This window comes from Bubalus kerabau, chromosome 5 (assembly GCF_029407905.1).
Source record: "Bubalus kerabau isolate K-KA32 ecotype Philippines breed swamp buffalo chromosome 5, PCC_UOA_SB_1v2, whole genome shotgun sequence".
Classification (NCBI taxonomy): Eukaryota; Metazoa; Chordata; class Mammalia; order Artiodactyla; family Bovidae; genus Bubalus; species Bubalus kerabau.
This window is the reverse complement of record NC_073628.1, coordinates 11123329-11139738: the sequence shown is the minus strand read 5'-3', so window position 1 is coordinate 11139738 and position 16410 is coordinate 11123329. Positions and strand designations below refer to the sequence as shown.

General features: G+C 58.5%; 1 protein-coding gene across 2 annotated transcripts in view; it reads right to left on the bottom strand.

Annotated features, from left to right (window-relative positions):
• Nucleotides 1-16090, bottom strand: part of SYT7 (synaptotagmin 7) — a 60168-nt gene extending 44078 nt beyond the window's left edge. For both annotated transcript variants that reach the window (XM_055581103.1, XM_055581102.1), the window contains exon 1: nucleotides 15902-16090. In XM_055581103.1, coding sequence (XP_055437078.1) covers nucleotides 15902-15932 — 31 coding nt within the window. In that variant the 5' untranslated portion in view covers nucleotides 15933-16090. The remainder of the gene's footprint in view (nucleotides 1-15901) is intronic.
• Between the last annotated feature and the right edge of the window lie 320 nt (nucleotides 16091-16410).

The window sequence follows — 16410 nt, the reverse complement described above, 5'->3', positions numbered from 1 at the left end:
CCCACCTCCCTTCCTCTTCTCGACCCAACATGCACAAGGAAGCCAGAAAAAGGCAGAGTGTAGGAGAAAGCAACAGAAAACCAGTGAGCTAAACTCTGAACCCCAGACATCCAGGCAAAGCTCCAGGCTTCCTGTCATGCTGAATTTTCTGCCCTTTCTTCACTTGAAAACTCCCCCACTCCAGGCCACCCACCTTGGGAATGGGGGCAGCTCATTCCTTCCAACAAGAAAAAGAAAATGAGATGGACAGGTAGAAGGAAAAAAGAAAAAGGAGAGGAAAGAGAGCCTCTCATTTCCCAGGAGGGCTGGGCTGTTGCTCTACCCCCATACCCTCCAGACAGTCTCTCTGAGTGTCCTTCAGAAAGCAGCAGAGGCACCCACAAGCCCTCTGGCCTCACCTGGGGCAGGAACAAGGCTGGTGAAAGAGGAGGCCCAAAGGGAATTGTTTTGGAAAGTTACAAGTAGCTGAAAATAGGGGCTTAGCACGAGCAAGCCTCCTCAACCTTGACTGTAATAAAAACAGATAATGCGTGAGTGAGCCAGGGAGAGTGTGCTGGCAGGGGCCGCAGAGGCCGGCTGGATGCAGACAGTTTAGAATTCAGAAGAGATGCCAAGTGAGTAAACAGCGAATGAAGGATTATCTGGATGGGCCAGGAGCCGTTCCAGCAAGAAATTGGACGGGGACATGTCAGGATCCACAAGAACTCTGACTCCTCATCAGGGAGTGGGGCCTGGTGAACTACAAGGACCTCATCCATGCCTTCTCTACCTCTGTTCTGTCTTCCAGCAGAGAACATGGCCTTGGTAACACGGCTCAGGTTTGTTTAGTGCAGAACACTTGACAGTGCTCCAGAGTTTACTGAGGATTTTAAATCCATTGTCATATTTAATGGAGGTGTCGAGGGTATCTTCTATCTGGTGACTCCTTCCCCTCACTAAAGCCACACCCCCAAACTCCTACAATTCTTGGCTTAGGGAAGTCTGGTGCATCTGGCTTAGTCCTCAGTCTCAAAAAAGGGTGTGTGTAGGGAGGGTTACAGGACATCTCTAGACCCCAGAGGCCTACTGAGTCTGGAAGTCTTCAGGGTGAAAGCCATTCAGGACAGAGAGGACCAGGTGCCAGCTTTGAGCAGGGAGCTCAGACTGAAGGGTGTCCAGCCAGAAGCTAGCCTGGAACCTGTCACTCACCCTGACCCAAAACCTGATGAGTTGCCTGGGCAGCCATGAAAATGATCATGTCTGTCAGGGCAGCAAGAGCCCAGGAAAAGGAGAAGCTCAGATAGAGGGCTTCTCCCCCAGGAGTGTGCAGCGGGGGCAGGATCAGGGACGTGTGATGATTAAGTGCAGGCCTTGACCACTAGTTACTCTTATGAATAATGCATTGTTGTGCCTTGGCCTAAATCAGCATCTTATTGTTATTAATAATACACAGCTGCAAAGAAGCTGGGATTGGAATGGTGTGCTATATTTTATTTGAGGACCTCAGAGCACTTAAGAGTTCCTCATGCTGATGACTCAACTCTACCTCCGCAAGTCATACACTTCCTTACAGGACAGGGCACCTGTCCTGCCGTGACACCTTCCCACCTGAGGCTCGGAGCCATGAAAGCCATGGGGGCTAGGAATCTTCTCTCCTGGGATTCAAATTCCCGACTTGAGTTTTTGGTGGGGGAGGGGATACACTTAATCCTCGCCAGCTCAAAATTCCGGGGGATGCAACATAATGTGAAGCTGCTCCCAGAGATGTTCAAGAAGGAGGGATTAACTCGCTGGGATCCAGGTGTCGGGGGAGGTGGATGGAGAGAGACCACTGTGGATCTGAACCCAGTTCTGCCACCCACTGTCACTGTGGCTGTGTGACTTTAGGCAACTAACTCAACTCTCTGGCCCTGTCTCCGCGTTAGAATATAAGGGATCTGAGATTCCTTCTTGGAGCTGTTGGTGGTGGTATTCTGGTGGTATTATTTGCATCACAAATTATTTGGATGGATCCACAGAGCCCGCTGCTCTGAACTCTGTCCGCGGTGCTGAAACAACGATCGGCACATCACCTCTGTCCTTGGTGCTGAAACAGAAATCGGTCCCAGGGCCGCGCTCTTTTCCGGGACTGCAGCATGGCGGTCACACTTTCCTCTGCTAATTACTCCCTGATAAGTCCCAAGTTGAAGACCCAGCAGCGAGCAGCCAACCTCAAGAGCTCCCTTTTCCTGGATGAGGCCTGAAGATGCCAAGAACCCCAGTCAGCAGCCCTGCTCCTGATAAAAAGAGCTTCCCAGATAATGAAAATGCGGCATCCCCTTCCCTCAGGGTAGCCCCCCCACCACACTGCCTCCTGGCGGCTAGCGCGGGTACTGCGCTCAGAGCAGGCACACAGAAGGGTCCCCAGGGTGGCACCGGGAGTGTGGGGAAGGAGCGGCAGACGGTTGGGCCCCCGCCGCCCCCTCACCCCTCCTGGGGCAATCTGGAGCTCTGAGCTTGCAGCGCTGTCCAACACCCAAACGCTGCAGGCTGTCCAACTGTTTTCCGGCCACCTTGGGGTGCTGTGCTGCTCCATTCACAGCAACTTCAACTCACACAGCTGGACCCTACCAGGTGAAATTTCCTGTTCTCTCCTCCAAGGTGGGTGGGGTAGGCCTGTTTAAACAAACGCAACCTTTTCTCCTGCTGCCAGGCCAGTCCTAACAAAACGAACACTAAGGCCTGTAATATGCCTTCACCATGGCATAGTCTCTCTACCTCACATCCACCCAAATAAGAAACGTGCCCACAGCTCTTTCCTATGAAGAATGGGGCTTGGGGGAGAGGGCCACAGCTGCAGCCCAAGCCTGTTCCCCCCACCCCACAGGTAGGGGCTCTTGGAGAGGCAAGGCAGCTTGGTGTCTCTAGGGATTGCTTGTATTAGCCTCACTGGGTGCAGAAATTCTCCTCTTCCTGAAACAAACAGCAAAACAAATCAAACCACCTGAAGACAACACCCCGAATCAGCTTCTCTGGATCCAGGCAGGGAGTAAAGATAATAGCCTTTAATTACAGTGAGTGAAGTGAAAGTTGCTCAGTTGTGTCCAACTCTTTGAAACCCTATGGACTATACAGATCGAGGAATTCTCCAGGCCATAATACTGGAGTGGGTAGCCTTTCCCTTCTCCAGGGGATCTTCCCAACCCAGGGATCGAACCCAGGTCTCCTGCATTGTAGGAGGATTCTTTACCAGCTGGGCCACCAGGGAAGCCACTTAATTACAGCAGATAGAGCTAATATACATTGAGCAGTTACTACAGGACAAGCACTGTGCTGAGAGCTCTGTGAACATTATCTCATTTAACCTGGCCAAACCCCGCTGCCCCAGGGAAGCATCATGGTCAGCATCCTACAGATAAGGAAAGTGGGGTTCAGAGAGGTGAGGTGACCACTCAGTTGGGGTGCTGCTGGTGAGTATTGAGACCAGCAAGGGAAACCACCTCTATCTGCCCTTAACCTTACAGCTCAACTGGATCTACCACCCCATCCTTCCAGGTTCTTTGGGAAGCTTCACTGCCCCCTTAGGGGTTTCTAAAGCCACCCCACCCCTCCACCATCATCATGTCTCAGCTGAGAGCCACATGGAGGAAAACTTCACCCTCCCACAGCACCTTACAGCCTGCGAATTGCTTTCAAAGCCACTGTTCGAATCAACTCTTCCGATTTTACAGGGGAGGAAAAAAAATAAATAAATAAAGCTCAAAGGAATAAGTTTTGTTCCATGTCACACAATGAGTAATGGAGCTAGAACTCCGGTGAAGATGGTGGGGTTCCTAGCCCAGTGCTCTCTCTCCCTACTTCTTCATGGCTGGGGTCCTGCAGGCAAACCAGCAAGGGGGTCTTAAGGACCTTCATCTCCTGGGGGTCTTCCTGAGGCCCTGACCTGAGCTGCTTCCTTTCTCCTGCTCTCTAGGGGCCATCAGTTGTCTCAGCTCTAACTTGGAGTCTCGGAGTCTCATTCGAAATGATTTTTTTTTTTCCAGGCAATTACTTCCTGCTAATTAGGAGGCAAGACTGCTGTCCCTGGGCCCTGGGCTGACCCCTTTTCCCAACTCATGGGGGTGGGGGAATTGTTGAGATCCTAGGGAGCAGCACCAGCCACAGAAACTACCTGGACCAGCCCCATCATCGGAAGGAGGCCAGGAAACTTTTGAGGGCGGGGGGACGGGTGGTGGAGTCAGGTGCTCCAAGAAATGGGAAGACGGGAGGCGGGGATGCTACAGCTCTGATGTGAGAGAGCGCCAGGGGACAAGAAGCTGGAAGAAGCCTAGACATGCCAGGCAGAGTGAGAGAGAGACCTAGGCTCGGGAGGAGCAGGGGGAGCCAGGAAGATCCAGAGAATCGGGGACACGTCATAGGAAGGGACAAGGAGGCATCTCAGGAAGCAGGGAGACAGAGGAGGAGGGAGAGATTTCCCCTCTGCCAAGGGAGAAAGACGGAACCCTGGAAAATGGTCAAGATGACAGAAGTGGAAAAGGTAGAGGCGGGGAGATACCGGGGGACTCCAGGAAGGGGGAAGGAGGCATTGCTGAAGGAAAGCCCTGGGGAGAAGGGGAGGAGAGCAGGGGAGGGCGGCTGGAGTGGCCGCTCCCAGGGCCCTGAGAAGAAGGGCTTTCTCTACGTCATTGTCCTTGAGCCTCCCCCAATGTCAGTGCCCAGCCAGCCGGGCCTGCCTGCCCTCCTACGCAGCCACAGGTGCGGGCGGGCAGGATGGCAGGCCACCAGCCGGCTGAAGCCCCAGATGCTTCACTCATCCAGGGCAGCCAGCCGACTCTCCTTTCTGCCAATCTGCCGCCCCCCTCCAGCAGGCTAAGCCAGGACCCTCCTGGGTCACAAAGCCATGTGACCAAGAGGCTCTGGGGCTGTGTGGTCGAGCCCCTCCACTTTACGGAGAGGAGGATCAAGGCCCTGAGAGGAAACAGAGCTTGTCCAAGGTCACAGAACAAGTGAGCGAGGAGGCCAGATGAAAAGAGCTCAGGGGCTAAGTCTCAGTGGTGGGTCCTGTTCCCTCCTGGGTGAAGCCAATAACAGGAGACAAGACAGGTCTTGGTTGCCAGCAAGTCAGTCCCTGATCCGTCTAAGCCTTGTGGAGTGTGGGGTGGCAGGCAGAAGGCAGCGAGGGTTGCCAGGGGCTGGAAGGGAAGCAAAGGAAGTCACCATTTATGGAGCCCTGGGTGGGAGGGTTCTGCATGGGTTATAATTGCAGCTAACATTATTGAGCACTTACTAGGTACAGTGTTCCAGCCACTTAAGACATTACATGCAGATCTCATTTAATCCCCACGATAACCTTATAAAGTATGTATTACTGTTATTCTATTATAGGGAAGAAATGGAGACTCGGGAGGGTTGAGTAATTGGCCAAGTCTGCAGACTAACCAATGGCATGGTTCTAACTCTGGTGGCTGGCTACTTCTCTGAGGACCCCTGCACCCTGGCATTATCTGGAGATGCTCAGAGCCCTGAATTTGCAAGATCCTAGCCCAGCCCTGGTAGAATCTAGGTCCCAGATGCCAATGGGGTTACAGTTCTGTGTTGTGGAGGCTTCTGATGGCCCAAAGGAGATCCTAGACTTGAATAAGCCCTGTCTTACAGTGCTGGGGTCCGGGTTCTAGTTCTGGCTCTGCCACTAACATACTGTGTGACTTTGGGCAGGTCCTTTGCCCTCTCTGGCCTTGGTTCTCCCACCTATATCATCAAAGAGCTGTTACTTAGTCACTAAGTCATGTCTGACCCTTTGTGACCCCATGGACTGTAGCCACACCCACCCCAGCTCCTCTGTCCATGGGATTTCCCAGGCAGGAATACTGGAGTGGGTTGCCATTTCCTTCTTCATCAAAGGGTAGGACCAGATAATAGAGCTTGTATGTATGTATGTGTGTGTGTATTTGTGTGTGTGTTAGTTGTTCAGTCATGTCCGACTCTTTTCAACCCCATGGACTGTAGCCCTCCAGGCTCCTCTGTCCATGGAATTCTCCAGGCAGAGCTGGTATACATGATACTAACTTTGTGACAGACACGGTTCTAGGCAGCATATGGATGTTAACTCAGCAGCCCCTTCCAGCCCACTCTAAAGTAAGAGCTATTATTGCCTGTTTTAGAGATGGGAAAATGAGGCAGTGCAAGGTTAAGTAACTTGCCCAAGGGCACAATTCTAATCAATACATGGCTGATCTGGGATTTGGGCCCCATTACTTTTGATCCAGAGCCCATGCTCTGCCTGCCACTCTGCAGTTTCCCTAATGACTCTCTCCGCCCCTGCTTGGTGCCCCAGAGAGATCTGCCTATGTCCCTCGGCCCTGGCACACATGCCATCACGCTTCCACATGGGAGGCACACCCGCCATCACGTGTCTGCATAACACAACATGCGTCTGCTCATGCTGCCACACCCACTCCTGTGCTTCCGCCCAGTTTCTGTCTGGAATAGCCACACACGACCATCCATGGCCACAAGAACAGGCCAGCTCCAGCAGGCCCACATGAACGCGCACGCACGGCCCCCTTTCTGGGCACTGGCTGACTCGAGGGAGCTGTGTGCCAGGCTTCAGCATATGGCCACGTGGCAGTGACGTGGGCCACCACACCCCTTCTCCTCTGCGTCGCCCTCCCCCCACCAGTGCCTGGGTGGCTCGCACGTCACATTGCACACCTGCTGGCACCCCCATCCACGCTGCCTTCCTCACACCTCTCCCCTAACAGAAGCAGGCACCTTCTCCAGGAAGGAAGCAGGCACAGGCCCAGCCTGGCTCCCACAGCCCAAAGATGCCAGCCAACCCGGGGGAGGAGATGGAGAAAGAGCCATTGATCAGAGGCTCTGGGGGCCCAGGGGCTATGGTTCCCATCGGACACTAAGCCCTCCCTTAGGTCTGAGTGCAGAGCTGAGCCCCTCAGGACCCTAGAGATGCCAACTCCCCTTTGTCATCACCAGATATGGGGCCAGTCAGGGAACCAGGGGACAGAGGGTCTGTCCACCACTGCCGAGCAGGACTGTGATGCCAAGAGGGCTACTCTGGCCAAGTTACCGGTGCACACCCCCCACCCCATCCTTGGTCCCTGCTCTCTCCTCCCCCTGCCCAAGCATCTCAGAGTTCTGTGTATTTTTAGGCCTCAGCTGACAGGCTGTGAAATCGCTCCCTTCGCACCTCCCTAACCAGGCGGGGGCTGGAGAGGGAGGAACGGGGTTGTGAGGGGGGGGGGCACACACACAGCCGATTCATCAGGCTCCTCCAGGGCTGGCAGGTGCCAAGTAGGGAGTAAGGGGTGCCTCCTTCTGAGTGAGAGGATCTTTCCACGTCGCCCAGAGAGAGGGAGAGAAGATATGGTGGGAAGGAGGCTCCGCCCCACTCCAGGGGCCTGGGAATAAAGCTTTAGGGGACGCCGGGCACTAAAGCAGGTGCTGGGATATACTCTGGGTCCAGCTCTGAGGCCAGTACCCATCCCCAGCCCTCCCTTCTGAGCGATGGACCAAGAGACAGGCTGGCTCAGATCTAGCGGGATAAGGGCTGTGTGGCGCAGTGGTTAAGACCAGGGCTTGGGGGTGAGGCTGACGTGCAATTCCATGTCTGCTCTACTGAGTGACCTGGAGAGACGCTCCACCTCACTGGGCCTCAGTTTCCTCATCTGTACAACAGTGGTAATGATATCTCCCTCAAGGGGCTGCTGTGAAGACTAGATGAAAGCCGTACATGTAGAACGAGGTGGTCTGTGGGTCCACCAGGTACTGCTGAGAGATCCCCCTTACGGCTTTCCCCCACTGGCAAATCCTCCTCCTTACCATGATCCTTGAGGCAGGAGCCCAGAGTTCATCTTCTTTGGTACCCATGGGACCCTCTCCCCCAGGGAAACAAACCCCCAGCTAAGGTGGGCAGAAATCATAGACTATCCCCACTCCCTGCTTCCTGCTACGGGGCACCCATACCCATTGTGCGTGCACACGGACTCAAATGCCAACATGCTCATCTGCTGCCAGTGCCTGGGTGTGAGGGCGTTCGCTCTGGGATGACCCCCTTAGGGAAGTGGGAGGACGTACCCAGGCCTTGCTGTGAATGGGCCCTTGTGCCAGGGGCCGTGGGCATGGAGAGGGGGGCGGCCTGCCTAGTTGCTGTGGAGACAGGCTGGCTCCGGTGGGGCTCTGGAGCTCAGGCCTGGCAGCTGGAGCTTGAGCAGTACGGCTCCTTCAGGGCCAAGCCCTGATACCCATGGTGGGGGGTGGGGTGCAGGACTGATTCTCAGGAGCCTTTACTGTGTTCACTGGGCCCTGGGACCACCCCACTTGGCTCTACATCTCTCCTCGGGAGACTTCCTCTGATACCCCGACCCCCTAGGTAAGCCCCTGGGGGTGTACAGCCATGCCCCCCTGCAGCAGGCTGTTCCCTTGACTGCCCATTACCCACCACAAGCTTTCCAAGGGCAGGGCCCCAGACCTCCTGCTAAGGGTGCTCTCGACACAGCCCTGGGCAGGTAAGAGGCAGTGGAGGGGCTGGACAGAGGTGGGAACAAAGACGTTAATGGCTGGGGATGCAGCTCCATAGACGGACCTGCCACCAGGCTTCCCACCCTCCACACTGCTGCGTTAAAGTTCTTCATAGAGAACGCTGAAAAGCCATCCATAGCCTGCCATTGCCCAAATTAAAAAAAAAGTCCAATTTTCCTACTTCAGAACCCCAGGAGCTTCATCAGCTGGCCCAGCCTGCTGCACCCAAGCCTCGACTCCCGTGCTTAGTTGCTCAGTTGTGTCAGATTCTTTGCGACCCCATGGACTGTAGCCCACCAGGCGCCTCTGTCCAAGGGGATTCTCCAGGCAAGAATACTGAAGTGGGTTGCCATGCCCTTCGAGTCTCCTACTACGGCCTCCAAAGACCTCCGTTCCAGCCCTGCAGGCTTAGACGCTCACAGCTGCCTCGACCGGCTGAGACCTGACACACGTCCGGGGCACTGCACGTGCTGTCCCCACCACGTGGAATGACTCCTCCCTGCCTGCTCACATGGCAAGCTCATTCTCCCTCCAAACCCCAAAACCCTGGACCCAAGGCTCATGCTCCTGGGTCTGGCAGTGTGGCTGGTCCCAAATCAACTTCTAACTGCAAGTTCCCCCATCCCAGGGTGGTCTGAGGATGGACCAGCTAACATACATCGAGGGCTTAGAAGAGCACGTGGCATCTACTGAATGCTCCACACATCTTCACTGTTCTGAAGTAGACAGACCGACACTGCCTCCGTGAAGCCCTCCCCAATGCCGGCAGCAGGGTGGAGTGGGGCTGAGGCAGGCCTGTCCTCCTTGGAGCTTCCAGAACCCGCATCCCACACGTCAATCACTCAGTGCAGGGTAATGTTGATAACAGCTGTCGCTGGTTGAGTGTTTACTATGTGCTGGGCTTTCTGCTAAAGATGTTTCCTGCCTTATCTCGCCTCATCCTCTGACTCCATGGGAGGTAAGAACCAGCATCATACCCATTTAACAGGGGAGGAAACTGAGGCCAGGGTGATGGGGGGACTTGCTTTAGGGACACAGTCGCAAGTGTCTCTACCAGAAGCTGTTTGACCCCAGACACCTGGCTTAAGCAAGCCACCCCTTGCTGCATGGACATGAAGTGCGTAGCACATACCAGATGTTCCATAAATAAGAACTTTCTATTATTGTCCTGCTGTTACTATCAGTGGAGGGAACAAAGTCTGTTGGATGATCTAAGAGGGGTTTCCTTAGGCTGGACCCCCTATAAAGCAGGGTATGTGGGCTCAGTCACTCAGTCATGTCCAGCTCTTTGCAACCCCATGAACTGTAGCCCCCAGCCTCCTCTGTCCATGGGATTTTCCAGACAAGGGTATGGGAGTGGATTGCCATAAAGCAGGAAACTCCCATTTTCCTGGAGAAAGAAAGTGAGGGTGCAGAGGAAGCCTTGGGCTGCCAGGAGTGAGGGTCAGGATGACAAGAAGGTATACAGGGAGCCCCAGGATCTGGACCCAGGGGACTTGAGGAACCTGAGGGATGCTGGAGGGAGCCAGTGCCCGCAGGTGTCACGGCAGGCCCAGGTTGGGCAGGGTGGGAGGGGGCCGGCCGTGCGCTAGCTGAGCTGGCCACTGCTCTATGGCCCCGCTGACACCACCCCGCGGTAATGAGACGGATCCAATTTGTACCCAGGGCCCCGCCGGGAGCAGCTGCTGCGGCAGGGTTTGAAGTAATTTAATTGGACACATTTGCCACACAGCTCCCTCCTCTGCTCCCCTCATGGAGTGCCTCACGCCGGCACCCCTCGAGGCCTCCCATGCCCCACGCCACCCCCCACCCCAGCTGGAAGCAGGGTGCACGCTTCGCCAGCCCGTGCTGTGAGACCCCCACCTGCTAGGATGGATGCCTTGGCACCTCTCCTCTCACTCTGGGGGCTCCTTAGCGCTCGGGAGCCACAGGGCTGGCGGGGTTCTACAGGTGCAAAGTTCTGCCCTTTCTCCAAGGCAACCAGCACCTCCGGCCTGCCTCTTCTGATGGGCAGAAAGGGTCACCGTCTTTCTACCCCGGGCCAGCTGGAGAACCCCAGCTCCCTCTGCCCCAGGAAGGGCATCGGAGGGGCAGGGCCACTACCAACATGGGGAGAGGCAGTTCTCTGAGAGCTCTGGGAAGGGGTGTATACACACACACATCGAGTTGGAGAAACACGTATACACACCCAGTTACACACACACACACGTTGACAGATTCACACGTTGTCCTGGGCCTCCCCGTATCTGTACACACCAAAGCTCCAACCCCACCCCCTCATCCACCCTAACATCCCTGCCGTGCACACTGCACAGCCAGGTGAGGCCCTGCTCCCAGCAGATGGAGGCCTTGCAGGCAGCCAAGCTGGCAGGTGGGAGGGTGTGGCAGGGGGCAGGCAGGGCCCCTGGAGGGCTCAGGCTCCGCCTGGCTGGGTACAGGGCCAGGGGAGCTGCCTTCCCCCAACGCTCTCTGTCACAGCTCCCCACGCACCTTGACACACCTCGCTACAAATCCACTTATTAGCTCCTGTTTACAGCGGGCACGGCACTTGGATGAACTATTAGGGCCATCCAGCTGCCACCCGCGTGCACCTAGGTACATACACAGCCCACCACTTCTGCCCATCGGCCCTGCCCTCCCTTTCCTGGGTGCTGGGGGCCCACACCCGCAGTCACTCGGATCCGTCAGTTCCCCAAACCTCCCAGCTCACCGTCTGGATCAGCTTCCAGCTCAGCCCCGCAGGCGATACACTTCTGCCAAGGGACCCCTCCAGGCAGATGCTGCAGAGCCTCCCGGGGCAGGCCCAACGCACCAGCCCACCTTCCGACCAGCTCGGTTCAGAGCTCCAGGCACAGGCTCTGGGCGCCATCCAGCCCCTTCCACAGGTCCCATTTTGTCTGCCAACTCTGTTCCAACCCTTGGGGAATTCTGCTGGGTGAGACGAAGCCCTGCCCTCTAGACACGAGCTGGACAGGGCCCAGCAAGGCTGCCCCCGCTGCCCGGAAGGTCAGGGACGTCCATGTCTGTGGAACTGGCACGGTCCACCTGTTACCACTGGCTGGGGTTCCCTGGCAAGGCGGGCGGTCACCCAGGCTAGGTCTGGCACAGGCTGGCTCCGGCATCAGGCCAGATCAGTGACCGCCCCAACAGACAGCGCTGACCTTACGGGTGGCATGTGCCACCTGCCGGGCATGCCCAGGGGAGAGGGTGCTGGCCCCATGCAGGGCCGCTTGGGCCCACCCGAGAGGCCTCGGAGCCTTTGGGGAGCCTGTGCGGCCGACTCCTCTTCCAGCCAAGAGTCCTCTGCTCAGGACTGGGCCTCCCAGCCCCCACACCCTCCTGGAGGCCCCCCTCACCACGCCTCTCTCTGCTGTTCCCGGCCTCACTCCCTGGGGGAAGCAGCTATTGAAAACGGTCCAGCGGATTCAATAAGAATTCAGAGTCCCTGAGAGAATGGGGGCGGGGGGAGGTGAAGGGGGAGAGGGGACCGCCCACCCCTCCTCTGCCTGTCCCTCGGGTAGGCCGGAGCCGGCGAGAAGGGGACAGTCCTCCATTGTCACCAGCATCACCCCACGCTGCTTTCACTGTCCCTGGGGCCTGAGCTTGGGGTCAGCCAAGCCCTAGCTGCCCAGGGCCTGTCTCTGTCCACCTGACGCCCACCTGTTCCTCTGCCTTCCAGCTGTGCCTCCCTGTCACCTCCTGGCCTGTGCACTCCCATGCCGGTCCAGCCTGCTCAAGCCCTTCTTCCTGAACCAGGAGGGGCTGTGAGGTTCTCTTCCCCTCCACCATCCCCTGGTCCTGAGCCCCCCAGCCTGTTAGTCAAGCTGTCCCCACAAGGCCACTGAACAGCACAACCCAAGGCCAAGGGTGGGGGCTGGTCCTAGAAACGCTACAGTCTGGGGGTGCTGGCTACCTTGACCCAAGCCCCACAGAAGTCACACGTCCAGCCCTGCCACCAGCCATGGCCCGTCGGGAGGTCCTGTGATCTTCAGCTTGAGACTCTGACTCAAGCCTGGGAGGCAGGCCTGGGAGGTCTGGGCCTGTGCAGGTGGGGTGGGTGGGGGTGGGAGGGGAGAGTTTGTGAAACGGTCGGACAGTCAGGCTTCCCTGGGCCACCCCACACCCCAGCCCCCGTCCCTGACCTTGATGGCCCTCACAGTGTATAGCCCCGATCTGCCCTTTCGGCCAGGCCCTGATTCTTGTCCCACACATTAGCCAGCAGCCTCTGCCCCTCACTTGTGCCCACAGGTGGAGGGGTTGGTCTTGGGGTTGAGAGAGAAGACCTGCTGTGCCAAGGCCCCCTGGCCCGTGGGGTGTCCCCCACACTCCTTAGGAATGACGTACCTGGCAGAGCTGCTGTAGGAGGGAGCAGAGTCCGCTAGCAGGTGGACAGACAGAGGAGACTTTAAGTACTACTATCCCCAAGGACAAGTTCAGGGAGGGCTGGGGCCAGAGCTGGCGGCCCTCAGGACCTGAACTCTCTCCCAGAGCGACCGCACCAGCCCAGGCTTTCCTTCTCTGGCCTTGCTCACTCGCTCACCGCAAGGTCACCTCTCCTTGCCTCCCTCTCTGCTGCCGTCCTGCCTGCCCACTGCAACGCTGACCCCTGTGGGCCGGCCGAGGCCCTGCCCTGCCAGGGGACAGGGACACAGAGCGGCCAGGCCAGCCCAGCTTTGGGATGAACAGAAGATGGAGGCCGTGGGCCGGGAGAGGGCTGCCTGTCTATGGGAAGGTGGAGGAGAGCTTGCAGGCCTGGCTGGGGGGAGGCGGGGCAGAGTTCGGAGCAGGAGTGATGGAGGTGTGGGGTGGGGGGTTGGTCTTCCTTCTTCACTGGGCTCGGGCTTTGCCCCACAGTCCCGTTGCTTCGGCCAAGGAAGAGAATTCAGATCCGGAAGAGAATGGCCTGCGGGCCAGGGGCCCACACAGAGCTTGCCTGTCCCCTGTTGGGGTAATGGTCTTAGCAGTAGGCTGAGCCATGTGGGGACTTGCAGAGGGCATGGATTACAGGAGAGAGTACCACAGGGACCTTCTGGAACCAGCCGGGGGCAGTGGGGAGCATGAGAGGACAGGAGACAAAGATCTTTTTTTGAAAGGATTGGGCCGCAGGTGTTCCAGGCAGTGGGATGAAGTGATGAGGATGTAAAAGGTCCACTGGCCTTTGGAGGACCAGAGGGATGGGCCTGAATCACACAGGAATTCATTGGCATATCTTACTCCCATCCAGTGCCAGCCTTGGGGGACACACTCCCTGCCTGGGGGAGCAGAGTCCGGGGAGCCTGGGGTGAGCTGGGGAAGGGGGAAAGCCTGGCCTGGAGCTGTAGGGATGAGAGGAGGTGGGCAGGGAGGCCAGGGGGCGCAGAGTCCAGACTGAGGTCCCTGGCTCCTCAAAGACCCCCAGAGATCTAGGGTCAAAAGCAAATTCTGCCCTCTGCAGCCTATTTCTGACCCCATCCAGCCCACTGCCCACCTCAGACAGAAGTAAACCGGTTGTAAGTAAGACCAATCTGTTTCCACCAGAACTGGCCCTGCCAGAGGACTGGTGAGTCCTGCAACTGGAGTGGGCAAGACAGGTCTCTGGCTCAGACAGGGAGGCCCATTCAAGAGGGAGAAGGAAAAGTCTAGGGGCTGCCAGCAGGCCAGGGGACAGCACTGGGTTCCAGGCCCTCTGCCCAGAAGATGCCAAGCACATCAAGTTGGCCTCCGTGGAGAGGGCAGAGGTGCTTGGGGTTGTGGTGATGTCATGGTGCCCAGGCGTGGGAGGAAAGAGGAGGGAAGGAGAGGGGACAAGGGCAGGGCCCAGGCCACTGGCCTAACAGGAGGCTGCCAGCCTGGCAGGGGGAGGGGAGAGTTCTCACTGCATCCCCCCTTCCACCTTCACACCCCAGAGCTGGTCTTCGCACTGAGCTATTGGCTTCTGAGAGTGCGATCCAAGGAAGAGAACGCCTATGTCCTTGGTCTCAGTGTTGGAAGCTGGCAGCCCACTTGGGAGAAGGTGCCAAGGTGGGTGATCTGGGTCCCGAGAGATGAAGGGAGGGGTCTCCAAAGGCAATGTCCCTTCAGCTGTCACCTAGAGGACATTCACAGGTGGCCATGAGGCTATAGAGTGGGAGACTGAGTCCTCTTTCACGCATATACGCAAGCACAGAATGAGTGCAATGCCTGGCACCCAGGAGGTCCTCCTGGGTGGGCTCGAGCTGCTATGACTTGATGAGGGTGAGGACAGACACGGGGGCAGGCTGAGCCTGCCCCTAGAGGGAAGGAGCAAATGTGGGGCTGGGGCAAGAGCAGGCAAAGCTGGCACCACAGGAGTGCCCTCAAAAGCCTTGGGGCTCTAGGCCCCTTCTGCAGAGGACCTCAGTGCTGTCCCTCCCCCCACCCAGGGCCCCCAGACCCCGGAGGTTAGCATCAGTAAGCCTAGAGGCTCTTGGTCTGGGAGCAAATCCTCGGGCTTGAGAGTCGTGTTTTCAGCATCAGAGAGAAACCCAGAAGCAGAGACCCTGCTGCTAGGACTGGCAGACTGGGGGTGCTGGGTCTGGGGTGGGGCACCCCAGGTGGGAGTTGAGAATGAGCCTGGGGAGGAGCGGCAGGGGACCTGCCTACAGGTGGGCACTGTGTGAGGAGGCGTCATCAGGAACCAAGGAGGAAATGGCAGAGCAATTTCCCGAGAAAGGTGGAAAGATTCCTGCTTCCAAGATGCCTAGCAGACGTGGGCTTTCAGGCCACTCCCCGGCTCCGCAGAAATGCAAAGGAGCATGGCCCCTCCCCCTCCCACCCCCGACAGGACAGGAGTGAGTTTGGGGTTCTTTGCTTGCCCCCTCCCCAAGGCCTGGAGAACATTCCCCTGGCACCCCTATTCCTACCAGTCTCTGCTCTCTTTCCCTTCAGGTACCCCTGCCTCCCTTCTCATCGTTCCTGGGGCTCACCGCCCTCCAGAAGCCCCCCTCCCCTGCGGCTGCACCAGATTTCCACTTGCCCCCTGGCACCCTCTCGGTTCACAGTTGTCACGGCCGATGTCACTCCGCTTCCCCGTGCCCACAACCTTGGCCGAAAGCTGCCTGGGACCCAGGGGTGCCTCTGAGGGCACTGCGGGGGCGGCAGCTCCCCGCTCCGCCACACACGTTGTCCTTGGGCTGCGGGGGGTGGGGGGAAGGAGGTCCTTGTGGGGACACTGCGAAGCCGGCGCCGGGCATCAAGCTTGGCAGTGCCCGGACTGACTGCGGGGGGCCGGGGTCCGAGCTGCTGCCGCTCCAGCCCGCGCCCCCGGGGCTGGGGTGACCCTGGGTGAGGGGAGTCCGTGCGGCTTGGTTGGACAGCAGCCCCCAGTTGGAGCTCCGAGACGGCCCCCCGGCGCTGCCGCCGTCCTGCCCGCCGGTGCGGGGCGCCCCAGACCGCGCGGGGCCGCGCTTACCTGGGCTGGCCGCCTCCGGGTCCCGGTACATGGTCCCCTCGTCGCCGGCTCCCTCCGGGCTCTTTAGAGCCTCCCGCGGCCGCGCGTTGCTCCGCCGCCGCTGCAGGGCATGGGGCCGGGCGACCCCCGGGGGCGGGTCCGAGGGCGGGGGCCGTGCGGGCTGTACCGAGCCGCGGAGCTGGGGAGCGGGGGCCGCCCGCCAGCCCTCCCGCCCGCCCGCCGAGCACGCTGCCGCCGCCGCCGCCGCCGAGCCGCGCCAAGCCTCCTCCCTCCGGCCTGCGAGCCGCGTGTGCGCGCCGGAGCGTGTGTGAGTGTGTACGAGGCGGTGTGTATGTGTGTGTGTGAGCGCGTGTGTGAGCGCGCCCGGGACACCGCCGGCGCCGCCCGCCCGCCGCCGAACGCCGTGGCCACCGCCACCGCCTGGCGTCCGCCGGTGCCCGCTGCCGGCCGCGAGCCGTACTGCAGCCCGCGCCCGCCGCCGCCCGGAGCCGCCCCGAGGGCACTGCCGC